This window comes from Pezoporus wallicus, unplaced genomic scaffold, assembly GCF_028554395.1.
Source record: "Pezoporus wallicus isolate ANWC-B61680 ecotype Strahan unplaced genomic scaffold, APGP_CSIRO_Pwel_v1 contig_7506, whole genome shotgun sequence".
NCBI classification, from domain to species: domain Eukaryota; kingdom Metazoa; phylum Chordata; class Aves; order Psittaciformes; family Psittacidae; genus Pezoporus; species Pezoporus wallicus.
The window spans coordinates 3012840-3033906 of NW_026637546.1; the positions used below are offsets into that span (position 1 = coordinate 3012840).

Genomic DNA, 21067 nt, shown 5'->3' on the forward strand with positions numbered 1-21067 from the left:
GGATAATAAAATTGCTATTCTAGGTTACAATTAATTACAAGACATGTATTTCAATAGCTAGTAAGTTATTCAGTATTTCTTCTTTTCTTAAATACAATTTTTATCAGCCATTTTTTGGTATTCATTTCTATTTCAAAACCTCCACTTTGCGAGCAAGGAATATTTACACTATGATAGTGATTGAGATTAGCTTCCTCGGATTATTTTTACCCATTACTGAACAACCAGTTCAGCCATTTCTGCAATGAGCAAAAGCAACAGTTGTTTGGGAATATGAGGTCTAAATGCAAAAAAACCAAAATGTAGAAAGATACTATTTTTAATTTTCAGCTTATTGTTTTACAAACAAATATGATTTCCCATTATGCACTCATTACAGTTTTTTAGCTTGGGTTAAATTATTTCCAATACATATATGAGCTGTTCTCTATTGCACCAGCAGTGCTATCCCAGCATACCCTCATGCTGTGGAGAAGAGCATCCTGGCTACTTCCTCTTCTGAAAAATAGAGAGGGAAGAAAGAAGGGAGGAAAGAAAGAACAATGCATAGTCTAGGCCATTAATTCATTTACTAATGAAAAAACTTGGGACAGTAGGCTATATATACTGCTTCTCTCCACTTCTGTAGATCTGGCTCACTAGCCCTAATACTCCATCTTCTGGGTGTCAGAAACAGCCGTCTTAAGTATGACCTTACAAACTCACAGTTTTCCTTGAGCTGTAACTCAGAAAGCCTGATGTCTCTGCTGGTTTGCACATCGTCATATACTGTGAGCTCAGATTAAGTTCTTGTCTCTGTGTAGATTTTTAGATTCTAATAGGTATGAGTTTATCGAGGACCTTTCCTCAGTTAACCACATGGACAGTCCTCCTCTCCTCTACCTGTCCAGCTTTGCACGACCTTAATCATTTAAGATACTGCATTCCCTAGTCAAAGCTGGTCAAAACCTGCCAAGCAGCTCAGGAGGCATTAAACCACAGGCATATTCAGAACAAGGCAGAGTTGTGTGTTACACTCAATCTAATTTAACCTGTTACTTTGCCAGGACCTATTTCCCATCACTTCTGCCCTGCCTTCCTGATGTCTGACTGTGCAAAACAAGTGGAGCTTGCTGATCCAAACTGACCTTTTTCATGGGGTTGGTTTTTCCTCAGTGAATGACCAAATTAAGACGACTCACAGACTTGACTGCTAGATCTGATGTGAAAGGAAGGTAAACTTGCTAGACTGGATTAGTATGAAGCTACCTCTACAGGCAGTGCAACTCCTTTTGTAGAAATCATGCTAAAAACCCAACAGCTTGTTTTCTGAGTGGGAATTAGTAAGTCAATTTGAAATAGATGAGCAGTTAGTCATACAACTTTAAATCTCATAAAAACAGTGCTTCCACTGGGAGTAATTAACACCCTGTAAAAGAAAAGGTTTGTCAATTTGAGGTAGAATTACTCATATGCTGTAAGATCCAAGATGTAGCTGTTACGGTTCAAATACTTCCAAACTTTGCAAGCTGTTTAAATGATTGCAGGTGCACAGACAAATCTAGACTGAGTGGGCTTAAAAAAAAAACAAACACCTTCTAAGACCCCAGTCTTAAAGGCTCTGGAATGAGCACTTAAGTGAGAAAATTCTGTATTCTGCTACACACTTCCTCTCTGAGGCAATGAATTTCTCTGCATGCATCTTCAAAGGATGAAAAATTGCAATCTTTCTCTCTGAGAAAGCACACTGTAAGGAAAAATACTTCAAAAGAGTGCTCCGTGATTGTTGTAGTGAAGTCCTTATAATGCTATATTTGAAACAGACAACGTAACATCAGGCATTCAAAATAGGAAGAATTGGTTTGAATAGGTCAGTTCTTGAGTATGGCAATGCCCTCAGAATGATGTCGCACACAGAACACTAGATTTCAGAAGGATTTATAAACGTATATTAGGATCTACATTTTCACTCTGCATGAAAACATTTCTCCTCTGCTTTTCAGAATACATCATTTTTTTTCATATAAAAAGCTGTGATAAAAACTGCATCCTGAAAAAGACTCATGATTCTTAAGGAGTTTAATAATAAACTCCTTAAGAAAAAACTGTTAGGTTGCCAATATGTAGATTTAAATGACAGAGAGAAATTATCAATAATTTTAATTATTAAAATGAATTTTTATACCATCCTTTTAAAATAAACCCATGTCCCAATATATTGGAAATTTTATGAATTATATTTGATTCAGTATAGTTGTTCAAATAAAAAATCAACAGATATCTTACTCAGTTTGTTTTCGATTCTCTTGCTCCTTCTTCTCTGCTTAACTTCACTATCCTCATTCAGAGTTATTTCTCGGTATACGTTTGTTTCTAGATCCTGCTTATCTTCAGTAGATTCATGAATTTCACTGACAAGAGATTTGCTTAGAATCAACAAAAACATATAATTCTCCATACAAATCTATATTCTCTATATAAATCTATATATGAGAGATAAAAACATCAATATATTTGATTTTTAAAGGAAGTCTGTAATAGCATGCAAGTGTACAGGCTAACCTAGGTACTACTGAAAAAGGAGAAAGAAAAGAACTTCCAGATCTCCAAATAAAAAGGTACCTTTTACCTTTTCATCATTTATAGTCACTTACATGAGGAATGAGTACTCTGTATGTTACATTAATTTAAAAAACGAATTTAAGAATATTATGCACAATTTTGTCATACTCAAAATCCTTAGCTTTGTTTCTTCTGATACTGCCACTGTGAGACATTCTCTGCTGAGTTTCTTCAAGCATTTGGCAGTGACTGGAAATAGGAGCTCTGCACTCTCTTGAGGAGGTCTCGCCCAACTGTATTGCTTTCCTTGATGTTGTTTGGGCTGCTTCTGCACATGCGGCAGCATTCGCAGAATGTGCACTTCCCTGAACAGTTTGCTTTTCACTAGAGGTGGCACCCCAGTAATTTGAAGTTACTTCTTTCTCTCTTTGCTGATCACCCACAGGCTATAACAAAAAGTAAACGTTACAAGGAACTGGTAGCACGCAGTTAGAGCAAGGGTGGTATATACAGGAGCTCCAAGAACATTGTCTTATACATATACTCACAAAACCCAGAGGGGTTGCTTAACCAAATAACTGGAATTCTACAGAGACAACAGAGAGAGGCTGCCAAAGGAGAAGCACTCCTAAAGTAGTATGTGCCCCTGGCAGAATTAGGCAAGAAAATCTGGATACTCAGAATGAAAACTTGAGCAACAAATCTAGACTGGCTGACAGTAAACAAAAGCTGTTACTATCTGAAAGATGTTTGGTTGGACGTATGAAATGACTTAACAGATTCATTTCACCTTCCTACGGACATGAGCTCCTGTCCTAAAAAATAAAGTGATATTTAAGATGTCTTAAACTAGCCCATTTTATCTCACTCTTGCACAAACCTAGATATGTGCACAAGATCAGGAACTATGTCTCACTTAAGGTTCAGTAACTTCCACCTAAGATGTTACTTCTAAAGTCATACCATACCTGAGCGACAGCCACCACAGATGAGATTCACTTCACTTACCTTCAGCCTTCTAAAAGCCAGGTATCTAGACAACACTAACATCCTTGTTACCCCTACCACTAGTGAAGAGGAAGAGTTACTTTCAGATATGATGGTAATTCACATTGTCCTTAGTTGTGCAAAGGGGAGCCTAAATGACTGGTATACACCAGAGGCTTATCTTTAATAGTCAGGAAGAGAAAGCCCACCCTGAAGATCACATGGCAGCTAATTTGAGTATATTCACTGTTTTAGTCAGCAGAGTGTGACGTGCTGCAAAGTATCACTCAAGCTGCTGAAACCTGTGTACTCATTAGCTCATTACACACTTCAGTAATGCTGAAAGCTCTTAGCACACACCCTCAGCAAACATGCATACTAGCTCTTTCACGTGATGTGGGAGAACTTGTTAGTCCTTTCTTGAGACATAGATGAAAATGGAGGATTTGATGATTAATTCTTTTAAATGACACATTCTACAGATGTGGTCCCTCCAGGTCCAGAGATGATATGGGTCTTTGGAACTTTCTTTCTAGAGAACATGAGATACGGAACAGGTACAGAGGCACCAGGAGGTTTTGAAACTTTTATGCTGATTATAGATTTCCACATCAGTCACTGAATTAACTTTTCTGGGATTTCCCAGCAAGCTCAGACATTTTTGTAACATCAATATCAAAACAAGAAAAATGCTACTGGATTTTTAAACAAAAAAAAAATTCAAATGTATTTAACATGTAAATTACTGATGCTAGTTTATTCTTTACTGATTCACAACCCCAAGTAATCTGGCTGTTCTATATTTCATGATAAACATGTTTTTTCAAGCATTAATTAAACTGTGTATATACTTGCTCATTTGTTGTCCTCTGCAAGTCAGATCCTCTTACGGCTTTTATTTCTTCCATCTGAATTTTAGCAAGTTGAGGCTCAGTCCTGTTTGTTATTTGCGTACAGTCATCACCTAATTGGAGAATACTAGGTTCTGAATTTAACTGCTCTTCCTCTGTGTTAAGCTGTGTCTCATTTGGCAGTACAGGAGATCCTGACATGGCATTCAAAGCCATTACAAGTTCTACTGGCAGTGCACCACTGCTCTCATCTGGTGATGAATCAATGGAACAGAAATGACCTAAATCGTCAGGCAATGGGTTTATCATTTTAAGATTCTCAGAATCACTGAGGGATCCCAACAAATCAGTAATTTCAAGATCACTAGTGTCTATATTCAGTTCAGTGAATGCTTCCATGAAAATCTTCCCTACAGATGTCAATGAAAGATGTGTATCATCATCATGGGAATGTTCTTTTACTGTGTTATCCATGTCAGAAGTGGTCATGGAGGTTCCCTGGCAATCTTCTGAAATATATGGAAATGTATGTTGTGATGTCTGCTCGTTTGGAACCCTTATCATATCCTCCAGGACATCTAGACAAACGCTTACTTCTGGAGGGAGATCTTCATTTAATTTCTGTGAAATCTAAACATTTAAAAAAATGTTTATAAAAAGCAATGGAACAAATCTTTCTGAAAAGCATGTCATTAACATTCACTTGAGAAGTAATCCATATAAATACATGTATTTTGTTTGCAATTTTTGTGCAAACTACAAGACTTATAGCCTTCCTCAGAATTCATACAATTTCTCAACAAGGGTCAGAATGAGGTCTCAGTTTCAAAAGTAGAGCACCTTAGCTGTTTACTTCCCTAGCAGTGAAAATCCAGAGTAAGAGAGACTAAATCTTTCATAAAACCAAAGATATTATGTCATTGCCAATGACCCGAGGGTATTAAAGGGCTTCAAAAAAAGGCATTATGTGTCACCCAGAAATAATGAAAGTTAACATATTCACAATAATATAAAAAGCATGGTTAGTAAAACACAATGTATGAGTTTTGAGTATGTGATTATGTGGATCCCACACAGGTATGGAGCATTTCTGCTTCACAAGCTTGAGTTCAAAACTTTAGGTATATGTTTGGAGGCTGCACATTTGAGTTTCCACAATACAGAATTGTGAAATACAATTACAGAATACAGAACCACAAAACCATACCTGTTCTTGGAAAAGTAATACCACTACTGTTTTTCTTAATACTCTGAGCTGCTTTCAACAGGTTCATCCATTTTTAAACCAATTAGTAGCTTTTTTGACTTTTTCTTATCCCTGGTCCAAATACTTCTGCAGAAAATCAGATGCCTCAGCAGAACTAAACTGTATTTTTTTCTAGATAACATTTGTATATAATAGTGCTGTTGTTTAGTAATATTTGATCTTAAGGAAATCTATTTCAATACATTTTTAGACTCTTGCTGCCAGCAAGTGGCAATACTGGTCACTGCAAGAATCCTTTAACCACTGATAATGTAATTTTGATAAAGCTCACACACAGTAGAACAGAAAGGGCAGAAATCTGACAGCACTAACTCACATTCAGTTTGTAAGCCATTGTAAACTCCTGACTCTTGTTGAAAATTATTTCCTAGTTTTCTATTTCCTAACTTGCACCTGTGCAGCTAATTGTTCTTTTTTTAAGTACTGATTACTTCTTACTTCATTGTATTGAATTATAGTCTTTTTGGACTACATCTCTAATTTGTGCAGGCTTTAGACAACTGGGAAAAAAAAACAACCCACTGGCATGACTTTCTGTACTTGGAGAACCATGGTATAAACAGCATGTATGTACATCACAAATCTCCTAAGAAAAGGGTTCAACACATTTGCTGAAGGGCAGGTGAAACATACATTTATATTAATGCAGAAGTATCACACAGGCATAAATGAAATCCAACACTTAAAATGTGACTGGCGTTCACAAAACCCCCGCTATCCTCACATGTTAATTATTCCCTTAATCCAGGCACAGATCCTACTGACCTTCTGGCATCGGTCCAGAATCTCTTATTTCTTCATCTTACCCAGTTAGCATACACTGGTAACAGCTGAGCATGGCCACAGTCAATGCCAGCCTCAGCTGATGCAGAATAACACACTAGACGAAGCATGTGGACAGAGAAGTCAAACACAGCTTTCATAAAAAAAAAAAAAAAAAAATTTTACTTGTCTGTGAATATAAAAAGTGTGTGTTAATAAACTCACTGCAACGAAGGCCAGCGAGCAAGCCAGGCTTACCCAAGCCTTAGATATCCACCTCTCCTTGTGCACTGCAGGAGCAAGCTTCAATGTGGCCTGTCAGTTCCAGCAGATGTCACTGTATTCACATCAATGCAAGGAACTTTTTTTCCATGTGTTTTGAGAACAATTAAAAAGTTAATCGAGAAATCAGTGGCTGTTTAGCGTCACAGACTGTGGCTTTCAAATGTTACTGGACTGACTAATACTGAAGCATAAATAATAAGGATGTAGTGGAAATGTTAAGTGGACTCTATCTGCCAGCTTGGAGTCAAAACAGCAGAGGAATTTAGCCTTTCAATACACAGATGTAAGAGAATCAGTGTAAGAGTTAAGGTGTCAGAAAGATCAACATTATCATCTGAGCTGAAGATTACTTCTATATAGTGGGACATGAGGGATGCACAGAGAACCACAGAACTGTTAAGGCTGGAAAGGACCTCTTGAGATCATCTAGTCCAGCCCTGCTGCCCAAGCAGTGCCAGCTGCAGCAGGTTGCATAGGACCACATCCAGTCAGGTTCTGAGTATCTATGGAAGATGGAAATGCACAAGGTTTCTGTGCAACCTGTTTCAGTGTCTGGCTACCCTCACAATTAAAAAGTGGGGTTTTTTTGGTTTGGGTTTTTTTTTTCAGATGGTATTTCTTTCTTTTTTGTTTCCATTGATTGTTCTCTCTGGGCAGTACTGAGAAGTCCAGCTCTCTCATCTTCATTCTTTCCTGTCAGGTGTTCATACATATTGGCAAGATCTCCTTGAGCCCACTCTCTTCCAGCATGAACAGTTCTAGCTTTCTTGGCCTGTCCTCATACAAAAGATCATAGAATGGTTTGGGTTAGAAGAGACCTTCAAAGGTCATCTAGTCCAAACCCTCTGCAATGATCAGGAACGTCTTCAACTAGAGCAGACTGCTCAGAGCCCTGTCCAATCTGACCTTCAGTGTTTTCAGGGATGAGGCATCAGCCAGTTCTCTGGGCAATCTGTTCCAATGTTTCATCACCTTCATTGTAAAAAACATCTTCATTATATCTAGTCTGGATCTACTTTCCTTTCGTTTAAAACTGGACCCTGCAACAGGCCCTACTAAAAACTCTGTCCCATCTTTCCTATCAGCCCCCTTCGAATACTCTGTAACATGCTCCTGGAGCCTTCTCTTCTGCCGGCTGAACAATCCCAGCTTCCTCCGCCTGCCTTCACAGGAGAGCTGTTCCACCCCTCTTCATCTCTGTGGCCCTCCTCTGGACTCAGTCCAACAGGTCCATGTCTTTCCTGGGCTGAGGACTCCAGAATTGAACACAGCACTCCAGGTGAGGTCTTACAAGTACTAGTACTCCCAAGCCCTCCTCCCCAGGGCTGCTCTAAATCCCTTCATCCCCCAGCCTGTACTGGTGCCAGAGGTCACCTCAAGCATCACGCAGGACCTTGCACCTGGCCTTGTTAAACCTCATGGAGGTCACATGGATTCACTTCTCAAGGTTGTCCAAGTCCCTCTGGATGGCGTCCTATCCCTCAGATCCCAACCTCACCACTTAGCTTGGTGTCATCTGCAAACTTGCTGAGGGTCCGCTCAATTCCACTGTCCATGTCACTGATAAAGGTATTAAACAGTACTGCTCCCAGTACAGAGCCCTGAGTCTCTACTGATCTCCATCTGGACATGAAGGCATTGATCACCACCTTCTGGATGTGACCACTCAACCAATTTCTCATCCACCAAACAGTCCACCCATCAAACCCATATCTCCCCGATTTAAAGAGAAGGATGTTGTTGGGAACCCTGTCAAAGGCCTTAGAGAACCAGATGCACCAGTCTTTTAATTCTCTTCATAGTTCTGCACTGTATGCAGTCCAGTGTGTCTGTATCTTTCTTGTACTGAGGACCCAGAACTGGACATATTTTGCTGCGGATGGCCTTACCAGTTCTGAGGAGATAATCACCTCCCTCGACTTGCTGGCAACACTCTTCCTTATGCAGTCCAGGATATTATTCACCTTTGCTACACCAGTGTGTCACTGGCTCATGGTCTGCTTATTTTCCCCCCTTATTTTCTTCCTCTGCAGAGCTGCTTTCCAGCCAATTGGTCCACAGCACATACTCATGTCCAAGGTTATTCCTCCCCAGATGTAGAACTTCGTGTTTTCCCTTGAGGAATTTCATGAGATTTCTCTCTGCTCAGTTCTCCACCCTGTTCCAAGTCTCTCTGAGTAGCAACACAACTACCTGGTATATCAGTCACTCAGTACCATCTCTGAACTTGAAGAAGGTGCATTCTGTTCCTTTTTCCAGACCATTAATGAAGATATTGAACAGTACTGGACCTACTAGTAACAGACTAACCACAACACATATCAGAGCTGATACATTGCCAAAATCAAGACAAGTCCTGCTGTCAGGACTTCTATGTAGAGATTATTAGTTTATTAAATTCTCTTGTAAGTACACAAAACTAACATGCAGGGACTCACTGCCTGGTTGTCGAGGCGGCTGTCTTGTCCCTTCTTCAAATTAGGATACACAAACCTATGATAGCCATTAGTTCCTCTCACAAGATGTCTTCCTGCAGCACTTAGATCTTGCCAACATCAACCAATATGCAAAAAGAATAATTCACTGCAGTGATCATTTCCAACCTTTTTAGTCCAGGCTCCTAACATATCCCCTCTGGAGGATGCACCTAATCTGCCTGTTCTACAGAGGCTGTTAACTGTAGATAATCTTTGCTCTAAGGCATTTTGATATTGTTCTATTTAACTAATTCTGTACAATGAATGTTTGATTTAATAAACTTGGTATTATAGTTGTATACTTGTAGTGTAATTTTCAAAAAAGGAATAGCCTAGAGGATTTCATTTTTGTCCTTTGCTCCAAGACAAGGGATACTCAACCACGTAATCAATCATATTTGCTACAAGACAGGGACAATTAGCCATAGTGGTCTTAAATTTCTCTTTAGTGAATTTTAGCAAGTACTGTTTTTCCCACAAACTTAACCAGACTGCCTGAAAAAAAGGAAAGTAAATTAGATTTATATATAATTCTAACTTTTTATTTTTAGATACAAAACTATGGGACTAGCCAGAACAGTCATAATGCTATGATTTCAGCAGAAAATTACACTGCATATTGTAAATTGCTTCACGCTGGAATGTCAAAGAAAACATAATGGAACTGGTATCCTCTCTAAGTTAATGGGAGGTTTCCTAAGAAGCTGCAGATAGCAGCATTACATGTACCCAGTAAGATCCCCTCGTTTCTCTAGCACCCATGCAGCTGATGCCACCAGTGGTCAGAAATTCTCAAAACTGCCCATGACACTGCAGTAGGACTTGGTAATAGCAGTTACTTTTTGCTGCAAAAATAGCAACAAAGTAAATTTCAACTATTTTCTCTGTCCATCACAAATAGAGCTGAAAGCAATGAACCGGTCAGAGTGAACTGAGACTAGAAATCAAAAAGCACAGAGAGCATTGAGTCTCAGAGGAGCAACAGGAGGTAACAATGCAGAGGTTGCAAAGCAGATACAAGTAACATCACAGAGTTGAAAAATGAGGGAAAAGATAGATTCAAAGCTATTCCCTCACTTTTACCTTATCAGCAGTGAAATCCGTCACTCATGAGCAGCTTTAGTGTTACCAAAGAGGTGTATGAAATAGACTGGTACCACCTGTTTTTGGCCACAAGTGATCACTCCCTAAAAGAAGGACAGTTACAGATAATCTGTTCCTCCTCAAAGACTTTCCTAATATCTCTCCCATAACTTTCATTGATGGAAAATATGGTTTTAGTGACTAAAAGTCTTCATTACTTTAGTTTCCTTATAGATTCTGGGTCATGGTGATGTCTTTCCTACTTCCCTGTCACTGCTATGCTTCTATCCTTGTGCCCTGCAAACTTAATAACTGCAATTCCTACCCAAAAAGCAGGAAATAAAAATTAGCTCTCAAGTTGTTTTCACCCAGTACACTCGGTGTCAGTTTCTACAGCTGTGTGCTTGCTTTTTAAAATGAAAGAACCAGGATTTTTTCAGTAAAATATGGTCTATATTAATTCAGTAAATTATGGCCTAAATAAACTGATTAAGCTAAATGGTATTTTATATACATTTAGTTGTAAAAATACACTAACCTTTTCTTCTGAATCTTTCTGACATCCATTCAATTCAATATCTAAATTTAGGAGAGTAAAATATTTCAGTTGTATTTTCCACATCTGAAAGTTATCATCTCTAATAAAGCAGCCTCATTTCCTGACTGAGGCTGAAGTTCTAAACTTTAAAAATTAATACAGTCATGTTCCCTAACTGAATTGACAACAAGGTTTCTAGTTAGGCTCTGTTAGCCAGCAGAATACATTCTAGGGCTCTTTTGTCATGTATCTTCACCGCAGCTTAGAGGCCCATGTTTCCAAAAACAGTCAGCAGATGGAATTGCTGTCCATTCCCCAAGATGAGACCTATTCCCTGCTCTCTGTAATTACAATGCAATTAGACAATAAAACTAAAACAACCCAATAATTTACTGCCTCTGAAAAGGGCTGATCCCAATCCCTGTGCTTCAATCACCATGTTTTGACATACATGTAACTCCCTGGGAATTTCCTAATCAGAAATGAAGTGAATGATTTTCTACTGGGTTTCCAAAATTAGCTCAAACAGGGAGACTACAAAACAGATAGGTCAATCTTGCACTGTTGGGAGCATAGAGGAACAAACAGAAGTACAACTGAAGTAGCAGCAGGTGACAGACAGATCAGGGGAATCACCATTAGTTTTTTTGTTTCTCCTTTCTTACAGATGCCTTTGATTTTGGATATGTCAGTAAGAAGCATGTAAGAACCTTAATGACTGTTACATCCATGTTTACCTTACATATCCATAGAGCATTTGAGTACCATGTGGCTTGTAACTTCAGTCAGAAAAGCAACAAAATAGTTTTAAACTGAAAATATACCACTGGCTGGGAAAAAACATTTATTTCTTCAAACAATCCCAACAGAATACTTACAAGTGTGCAACTTGTAGTCCAAGACAAGAGTGAAAACTAAACAACTGCTGTAAAGGCCATATATAGTCAGATCGTAAATAAACCTACAGGGTTAGGGTTCAGCTTCTCAAATTATTTTGTCACAGCTAGAGCAACTTTCAGTTTTGTGCAAAACACAACATACCTACAGAATTATTTTGGTGTCCCTCTACTGCAGCATTCAGTGAAAAACGAGACTTAGAAATATTTTCAGTAAGTGATGGATACTTTATCCAACCCCTGGAATTATATAATAAAAAGTTTTTCTTCAGAAATAATTGTAATCTGTTCAGTTTAGGACAATTTTTACAATACTTTAGAGTTTATGCAGTTTTGTACTTACAATTACTTGTGGAAACTACTGCAATTATTTTAAAGGCATACTTCTCTTTACAAGCACATATAGCAACTAAGACTTTCAGATTTCCTAAAAGGCGCTAACTATGTTTGTACATAAGTGAAAAAATGGTCATTCCTATTTTTATTACTTCTTCCTGCATTTCTATTTTAAATTTATCTGCTGCTGAAATCATTCCATAGCTTCTAAGAGTGAAAGTTCTAATTTATTTGTTGCAATTTTTTTGTTTATTTGTCTAACGTCTAATCCCCGAGTAGTTCACAGTCATTCCTGCTGCTTACACCCCTATATCTTTGAAGGAAATATCACCAATGAAAACAAGTACAGTTTGACCCATATTGGAAACAGAATTGCCACTGACATAAATATAGATGTTTCACTAAGCAAACAAGGAAACTACTTTACAATAGAGTATTTATAATAGAGTAATGTAAAAGGTAATTAGAATTTAATTGTTTAATTATAGTCCACCTGACTGGACTTCCTGTGTGACCTATAATACTCACTGCAGGAGAGACTGAGACTGGTCAGATGTGTATGCCTCTTGAAATATCTGAATGAAAAAAAAAATTAGCAACTTAGTAAACAAAGTACTTCATTATTTATTTTCTCAGCTTCATTACATGCTTATACTTCTGTAATTGAGTTGGAAAATGGAAATTTTTGATCCAGTCTTTACATACATACTTATAAGATAAAAATCCACTTAAATCTTTCTTTTTTTCTTTGTGCTGTTTGAGAAAAATGCTGAAAAATAGATCAAGACTGTGAAAGACAGCACTCACCCAGAAGGAAAACATACCTACGCAAGTACAACATGAATGCTTTAAATGTTGGGTGTTTCATACATCAAAAGACCAAAAAACAAGGTATTTTTATTTCAACTCCCAGTTTTAATCCTCTTTTTGTAACAATTGCCTTTTTTCATTAAGACAGGATGCTACTCGAGAGACTGTGGAGTTTCAGTATATAACTCTCAATATCCGTGGAAAAACCAGAATTAAAGAACTTAGCTGACAACTTGTCCCATCAGCAAGCTGTGACAGAGGTGCCACATGCAGAGGCATGAAAGGTCATGTGGGTAAGGTGAGTGCGAATATCACAGCAAGAACCGAATTGGAACTCTTCAGTAAAAGGAACTCGGATCTTTTTTTTTGTCTCTGTACATAATGGCAAGTTCTCCCCTAGCCTGGGACAAGAAGTAAAGATGTAAAGTCTAAGGCAACCAAGGAATGATTAAGACAGGCAAGTGAACTGCAGAACACTTCTGATCCAGATGAGCCGAAGACTGGGTATTACTAGTGGACTATCAGCTTAACAGCTGCAATTTTAAACACATCACTGACATACAATGGAGAATATTCACAGCACCAGGAAACCTCTGGGAAAGAATCTGTTAGTGTGGACACAAAATGATGACTTATTTGGCTTGCACAAGATATTAGCAACACAGCAAGAACAACTATCTTAGCAATGACATGAAGAGCAACAGGAGGAGTTAGCCCAGTAAGGACTGCTAAAAGGCTCAGATTCTGGTACAGGACAGATTCTGTAGAAACAGCCTGTGCAACAATTACAGACTGATCTAGTTTAAAAATACTGCAATAGTAGAGTTGGCAGAAAGTTACCGACTTTGCTAAATACACCCTTTGTACAAATCAGCCCTGGTATTTACACAGAACATTATCCAGAGATCAAGCAAGGTCAGCAGGTTAGCTGACTAAATCTCTTTGACTAGCTAACACTGCTCAGTCAGACACTTAAAGCTCAATGGTATACCTCAGAAGAAGTAGGAGCTATTTTGTCTGCTAAAAAATTAGGTTCTAAGCAAAATCAGTGCATTGTTGGTATGTTGCGAGGCCTTTTCACATCATGAAAGTTACACAAATAGTATTTGTGGCCATGGACTGCAAGTACTTGGAACAGCCTTTTGTCCTGTTCTCTTGCTTTTGGCAAGAAAATCCATGCAAAACTCAAACTATTTTTCTCATTTTAACACTTACTAATAGGGCCAACTATCTGAGGGGACTCCAGATGTGCTCCAAAAAAGACTGACTCCTAAAAGCTCTAAGTGCCGCCAAACAACTTCCGGTGCACTTGGCCAAACTGGGCAATAAAAAAAAAGGCCCCGAAAAACATGAAAAGCACAAACCTGCATCATGGGGCCTGCCTGAACAAGCCATGGAATAGGGGGTTAGTAGATAACAGCAACAATCTGTCAGCTGGAAAGAACCTGAATCCTAGAAAATCTGTCTGCATATCTACTGCATCTCTGGTGGAAGAGAAGTCTTACTTACAATCTCTTACATAGAATCACAGAATAATTTAGGCTGGAAAAGACCTTTATGATCACTGAGTTCAACCATAAACATAACACAGCCAAGTCCACCACGGAACCATGTCCCTAAATGCCACATCTACATGTCTTTTAAATACCTTCAGGGATAGTCACTCAACCACTTCCCTGGGCATCCTGTTCCAGAGCTTGACAACCCTTTTAGTGAAGAAATTTTTTCCTAATATCCAATCTAAACCTCCCCTGGCACAACTTGAGGCCATTTCCTCTTATCCTTTGCTTGGGGGAAGAGACTGATTCCCACATCACTACATCCTCCTTTCAGGTAGTTGTAGAGTGGGTGAGGTTCCCCCTGAGCTTCCTTTTTTCCAGGCTAACCCACTCCAGTTCCCTCAAGCCATTCCTCATCAGACTTGTGCTCAGCATTCACCAGCTTCACTGCCCTTTTCTGGACCCACTCCAGCAACTCAATGTCTCTCGTGTAGTGAGGGGCCCAGAACACAGGATTTCAGGTGCGGGCACAATCACTTCCCTGGCCCTTCTGGCCACACTATTTCTGATACAGGCCAGGATGACATTGGCCTTCTTGGCTGCCTGGGTACAAGCTGGCTCATGTTCAGCCAGTTGTCAACCAGCACCCCCGGGTCCTTTCCTGTGAAGAGCCACACTGGTGCAATCTATGCATGCAAGTATCAGGGATGAAAGGCTAATATGGTTCCTTACAACATTCAGTGAAGATTTAAATTTTATATTGTCCCCATGCTGTGCATAACCAAGCTGCTAGTGGCATGCTATATAGCTCTCCCAGGAAAAAAAAAAACAAAACCAAAACAAATAAAACTGTGAGTTTCCCAAACTATTCGGTGAAAAGTACAAGGTTTCTTTGCTTTTATGACTTTTCCTTTGGCAGACAGGGGATTTATCCTTAGACTTGGAAGAATCCCTTTCTGGGATTGCAAACTGACTACTCCGGTGAGACACATAAAGCCAAAGACTTAGGTCAGGCAGCAGGTAGTCATCCCTGCTCTCAGAGGAGAAAGGGAGAGCATAAATGGGCACTTCCCTCACTCCCTCTGTCCTTAGAAAACCATGATAAATTTCAGTCAAGACAATCCTGGGACATGCAAGCAGCAAAACAGACTTACAGAAAAAAAGTCTTTGAAATAATAGCTTCTTTTTTCTTTCTGTTTCCCATGCTGTCACTTGAGAGAAATTTATTTGTAATTCTATAATGCCCTGTAAAAACATTTACTTCAGTAGGAGTGTCTTTATTCAATGTAGTTTCTATTCTCTAGAAAGCAGTTTAGTTCTTCTAAAAACTCTTCTCATAATGGATACATAGTGGTCTTTGGACTGGTGAATCCACAACACTAAAGACAGTCTAACAGTTACAGGTCTTAAAATAATCTCAGTTAGAGAGTAGAAACCTGTTTGTTTCTAATTGTTTCATGAGTGTGTCCTATGCAGATGGCAAACTGATTGCTCAACTGAACAACAGTTTATTGATTAGATACCAAATGTGGCAAACATATTGAAAGGCAGGCTAATTAGCAGAATAGGGAATGCAAAATTATCCATAGAGTAGAATAATTAGCCCACCATTATGCAAGCATTCTATTCTGCATTTGACATTATTATCTTTTTTAAAGAAACAATTGTCCAATCAATGGATCACAGCTAATCTCATAATGAGTAACTGAAGGGTGTATTCTCGTATGGTTAACCCTGATAGTTGTCCTTCAGCTTCTGAAGGGAACATATTAAAAACTCTGTCCTCCACAGCTTCTTTATCTTTGTCATGGTCTTGTTCCTCACATACACCCTCATGAAATACCAGGGAAGAGACCCTGATACATTCCTGGAGAGAACGTGCTACCCATGTGACAACTGTCATGACGTAAAATTCATTTCAGCTACAAACCACCAGGTTCCTTTGCACATAAAGAATGTGAGCCCCAGTGAGTTTATTAACAATTATTAGCTATGTATGTGTAGCAGGGTACACACAATTTCTATGCTTACTGGATTTATCTGTTGTTGCTTCTGCCTATACGTGTGATCACAAAATTTCGGTATAAAACAGATTTCTGGAGAAGCAATTCCTAGGAAAACAAACAAACAAACAAGAAAATTACAGTAATTGTAGGAATGAGACTGTGCCATATGTGGTGAAGGGATTATACTTAAAGGAAGTTTTGATTGCCTTAATTCCTATATAACATTCCATAACTCCACAAATTTCTACATAATCCAGTAACTGAGGTATAAGCATCAAAGCTTCTGATATGCAATGGACTTAAGTGGATTAAGTAGATTTTAAAACTACAATATAGGAGAGGTCAGAAATTAATAAAACCAGCTGGGGAGGAATTTATTTCAGTTAGTGTTCTGGCACCCTCCCTGAGTGTGTATTGGAGTGTGTACCTTTCCTAATTTTTTTTTTTTTAAACTAAAAACTGTAATTTTGGTGAGCTGCCTGATCCACTTGACTAAGAAATATTTGTAGTCCTCTATGGAATACTTTAATGACTATGCAAAGGAAGAACTTCTCTATGGAAATGAAAAAAAAAAGAAAACCCCTAGGTTTCCAAACTAAAATGTTGCTACTGAGATTAACAAAATATACAGAAAATTAATCTTTGTTATGTGTCTCATCACCCAATTGCTACTATAGGAGTATGCACAAATATATGAGCAATGAATATAAATTCCAATTTACTGAATGTAAATTGCCACAGGCAGAATGCTAAAAATATCATAATCTATTACATTTACAGAGACCAAAAAAACCCACCCAGCCCTCAGACAAATCCCCAGTACAAAACCTGAACACTGAGTCAAATAAACATGCCTTAAACCATGCGTGTTGAATGTTGCAAGGTTTTAATTCCAGTGAATAACCACAGACAAATTCAAAATGGGATGATGCGTCTTTCCTCAGACAAAACTACTGAGCAACTATGAAAGGTTCAGCATCAGGAAATCACAGTGATGTGAAAAGTTTCTGTGGATTTCAATGGGCTTTATGTAAGACTTATATTAACTCAGAGCAGGCTGATTAAAAAAAACAATAGCCTGCCCAGGTCTTCAACCTGACAAAAAGACAACCCCAAAAAAGAAATCTGGGGGAATACTAAGTACACCTTGCGCCACTTACAGAATGGGTAGTCACTGTATTGCTGCAATAAAATGTACAGGATACAAGTCAAATGGATTACATGAAAATGCTGAGGAGGTACCCATAAAACTATTATGTAACTGCAACATGATTGCTTATGCAACCTGCTCTAAGGGAGTTACTAGGGAGAATTTTAAGACTTTAAATTAGTGTGCACATATTCATGTTAAAAGTAATAATACACTTAAAATAATGCACTTAAATATTCCTACCCAAATTTGTGTTAAAAAGAATGGATATATTAACAATATTAAAGCTTTTTTAAAAAATTACCATGTGCAACTATAGTAACGACAACTATTATATGTATAGTAACTACAAGTATTGTATGTATAGATTCCATTTATAAACCTTCTATGTGTTTAGATTCCATTTATTCTATTCTGCTCAAACACAATACACATACCCAAATAAAAAAGGATATCCCTACACATAGTTCAAGCACTTCTCAAGCCAGATATTCTCAGTTATTAGTACCTACAAAAAATGGAGAAATGAAGAGCAAGCCTTTTTTTTCATATATTGAAAATGTGCTGAACAGTCTTCTAGAACGAGAGTTAAATCCATGAATATAATTAGGGAGCACATACAGTTCATGAAAATGAACTCCATGTAACGCTTATGTTGAAGTAACACGGACTTGGGCAACACTCACAGCAGCAATTCACTGGAAAAAACAACACAGGCTGAAAGAACCTGTCTTACCTTTATGAAATCTTGTTTCTGCTCTTAAATGCACATCCTCACTAAGAAAAGGCAACCTTTGCAAAATAAAATAAAACACCATTAAACAGTTGCATGCTCTGCTTTTCACTCCTACAAACTCCAAGGAGAGTTGAGGCAACCAAGGGCATCATCTTGGCCTCCCCTGGGGACACTGCTAACAGCATATTGGCTGAGTGCACCTCTCAAGCTAACACCAACAGTAAAGAACCCCCAGACTGTGAAGATACACCTGATACTCTGCACAGAAAACCTGCGGTAGGGAGGCGCATCACTGGTTTACAGATTTCCAAGCGATACTGGGTCGCGAGGACAGCACAAAGTGCAACCACTTGGTAACTTCAACTCTGCCATGTCTTAAGACGATATAAGAGAGAATGTCATGAAAATAGTATCAAGTTAAAGTTGTGGAGAAGTTAACATCAGTAGCAAAATCAGTAGCAAACATATTCAGTAATGTGTTTTTTATTTTCTCTGAGTTGGGTTCTGATACATTTCACGTCTGCTAACTAAAATGTTACCTGGGAGGTCTGGAGGTTACAAACTCGGAGGCCCACAAGGTGTGTTGTGGAAAATGCACAGGGCCATTTGCAGAGGTGAGAACTACGGTGACTAGGGGCATAAAAAAAAAACAGAGGGAAAAAAAACAAACCATAAACCAAAACTAAACAAAATATATTAAATATTCGAGAAGAGCCTCCCGTGAGGCTCAGGAGGGAGGGTTCAAGTGTCTGGCTGTTCCTTGCCAGGGTGAAGCGCGGCGCGGGGGAGCCAGAGGTCAGCAGTCCGCTTCTCCTCATGGCTGCGCGGGAGCGGACCCTCAGCCCGCCGCCACACCTGCCGTCTCGCTCTCACAGGTACTTGCGGTGCAGAGCAAGACCGCGTTACCTCCTCCTCCAGAGGAGCTCCTCTTCATCCACATCGCTTTCCGGCACGGAAGCCTCCACGATGGTCTCGTCGCTGCTGCTGTCCTCACCGCTGCCGCCGCTCATGCCTGCTCCGCTTCCTGCTGCTCTCCCTAGCTGCCGTCTCTGGCCCCTGCGTGCCGCGCTGCTCCCCTCAGCGCAGGAGGCGGCCTCCATCTTGTGCAGCCTTAGCCCCGCGTTGCATCAGACTAGCCGAGAGCGGGCTGGGAGAGGCAGAGCTGGAGGGGAGAGCCTGGCCGCGACCAGCGCTGCCTACTGCGCGGGCAGGACCAGAGGGGCTGGCGGCGGGAGATAAAAGCAGGTCTCCCTGCTGAGAGATGATCTGAGTCTCCTTCAGCAGCACCAGCCTTGGCCTGCTTGGGGCGGCCCTTTGGCGGGGTTTGCACCTCCTTGCTAGCATTGGGCCGCTGATCCAGGGCCTGTTGTACACAGCTTTTCAGCAAAGCCACAAAGTGCTCAACATTCTCATACACGTGTCATCGAAAATTGCTCTCTTTTCCTAATTTTTGTATTTCCATGGCCACATTTTAAGCAGCTAACTTAATCTGCTGCCCTGAGCAGCGTGAGTGGGCAGTGGTTGAGCTTGAAGGCCTTAAAAGGTCTTTTCCAACCTAGCTGATGCTGTGATTTGGTGTTTTAAGTGTAGGAACGTATCTGAGAGAACCAAATTACATCCTGCCAGTACTGTCACAGTATTCGCAGTAGCGTTCTTATACATAACCCAGCAATCACCTGTTACCCACAGCAATGTTTATCCTCAAGCAGACAGATTCTGCCCCAGCTCTGCCTTCTGCAGCTGCACCCAGGACCCGTGTGGAGCCCAACTGTGGACAGGCCACTGCAAGAGCTGCAGGCATAAAAGCTTGGTGGTAGAAAATGTGTTTTCATCATGCAAATTTCAAATCATCATCATGACTCCTGCTCCTGGTGAACTTGATGATAAAATTGGCCTTTTGGTACTTGCCAAATCATATTCATCACCTACTGCTATGGGAAAAGTGGGGGACACAGAACAAGATGCTGAAGGATATTTAAACTTTGTATCAATTGCTCGTAATTATTGCAGCTGTGTACAAGTTGCTGTTTTGCTTGGAGTTACCCATATCTACATGCCATTATAGCAATTGCTGTGCATATTATCAAATGACTCCAGAAATCTCACTGGCCATACTTCACTCTTTTCAGGTAATACAGGTGAGGTATTCAAGAAAACATGAGTGTTAAGAGAGAAACTGGCAGAGACAATGGACGCTGTGGGAAGTTAGTAGGATTTGTAAGCGTCACATTGAAGATGAGAATGAAAAGTGTATTTACGCATTGAAAGACTGAGCTGACAGCAGCTGCTTTGGGTGGAGTTCCCAGGAAACCTTTCCATTGGCATGTGAGATTTTTTGAGGATCCCATTAATGCTGGAGCTACCAAAAATACTTCCAAATGAAACAGCTCGTGTAAGAAGTGGGTTTGTAGACTCTGGGCTGTATATCACCCACAGCAAAATCGTTGTGGATTGTATTTTGGGTTGTATTTGAACACATTAACCTGCAAGCTCAGACGCAGCAGCACAGAGGACGGGCGGAATGGGAGCAACGTATTGCTGTTACCGAGGGCGCGTTACACCTAACTAGGTGCCCTAAGAGAGTAAGGGGGGGCCTTCTGTATTTCGTGAGCCAAACCCAGTACTGCCCCTTGGGCAGCGGGCACAGATGGAGTCTTCCTCTGAATGCCGGGCACCGCCGCTCCCCACAAGCGGGACGGCACCGCGGCCCAGCCGTCTGGATAACCGCGGGGCAGGGCCCTGCCGTCACCGGTGCCGCACCGGAGCGGCGGCCATCCAGCGTCACAGCTCCGGGTGGCGAGCGAGGGAGGCCAGAACCGCTGTTGCGGTGCCTCCTTGACGCC

At 40.0% G+C, this 21067-nt stretch overlaps 1 protein-coding gene across 1 annotated transcript in view; it reads right to left on the bottom strand.

Annotated features, from left to right (window-relative positions):
- Positions 1 to 18595, bottom strand: part of ANKRD31 (ankyrin repeat domain 31) — a 65254-nt gene extending 46659 nt beyond the window's left edge. The window contains exons 1-8 of the mRNA XM_057406140.1: positions 18225 to 18595; positions 16364 to 16443; positions 12552 to 12598; positions 11833 to 11927; positions 10792 to 10832; positions 4380 to 5009; positions 2710 to 2987; positions 2266 to 2390 (exon numbers count right to left, since the gene is read on the bottom strand). Coding sequence (XP_057262123.1) covers positions 2266 to 2390; positions 2710 to 2987; positions 4380 to 5009; positions 10792 to 10832; positions 11833 to 11927; positions 12552 to 12598; positions 16364 to 16443; positions 18225 to 18306 — 1378 coding nt within the window. The 5' untranslated portion in view covers positions 18307 to 18595. The remainder of the gene's footprint in view (positions 1 to 2265; positions 2391 to 2709; positions 2988 to 4379; positions 5010 to 10791; positions 10833 to 11832; positions 11928 to 12551; positions 12599 to 16363; positions 16444 to 18224) is intronic.
- Between the last annotated feature and the right edge of the window lie 2472 nt (positions 18596 to 21067).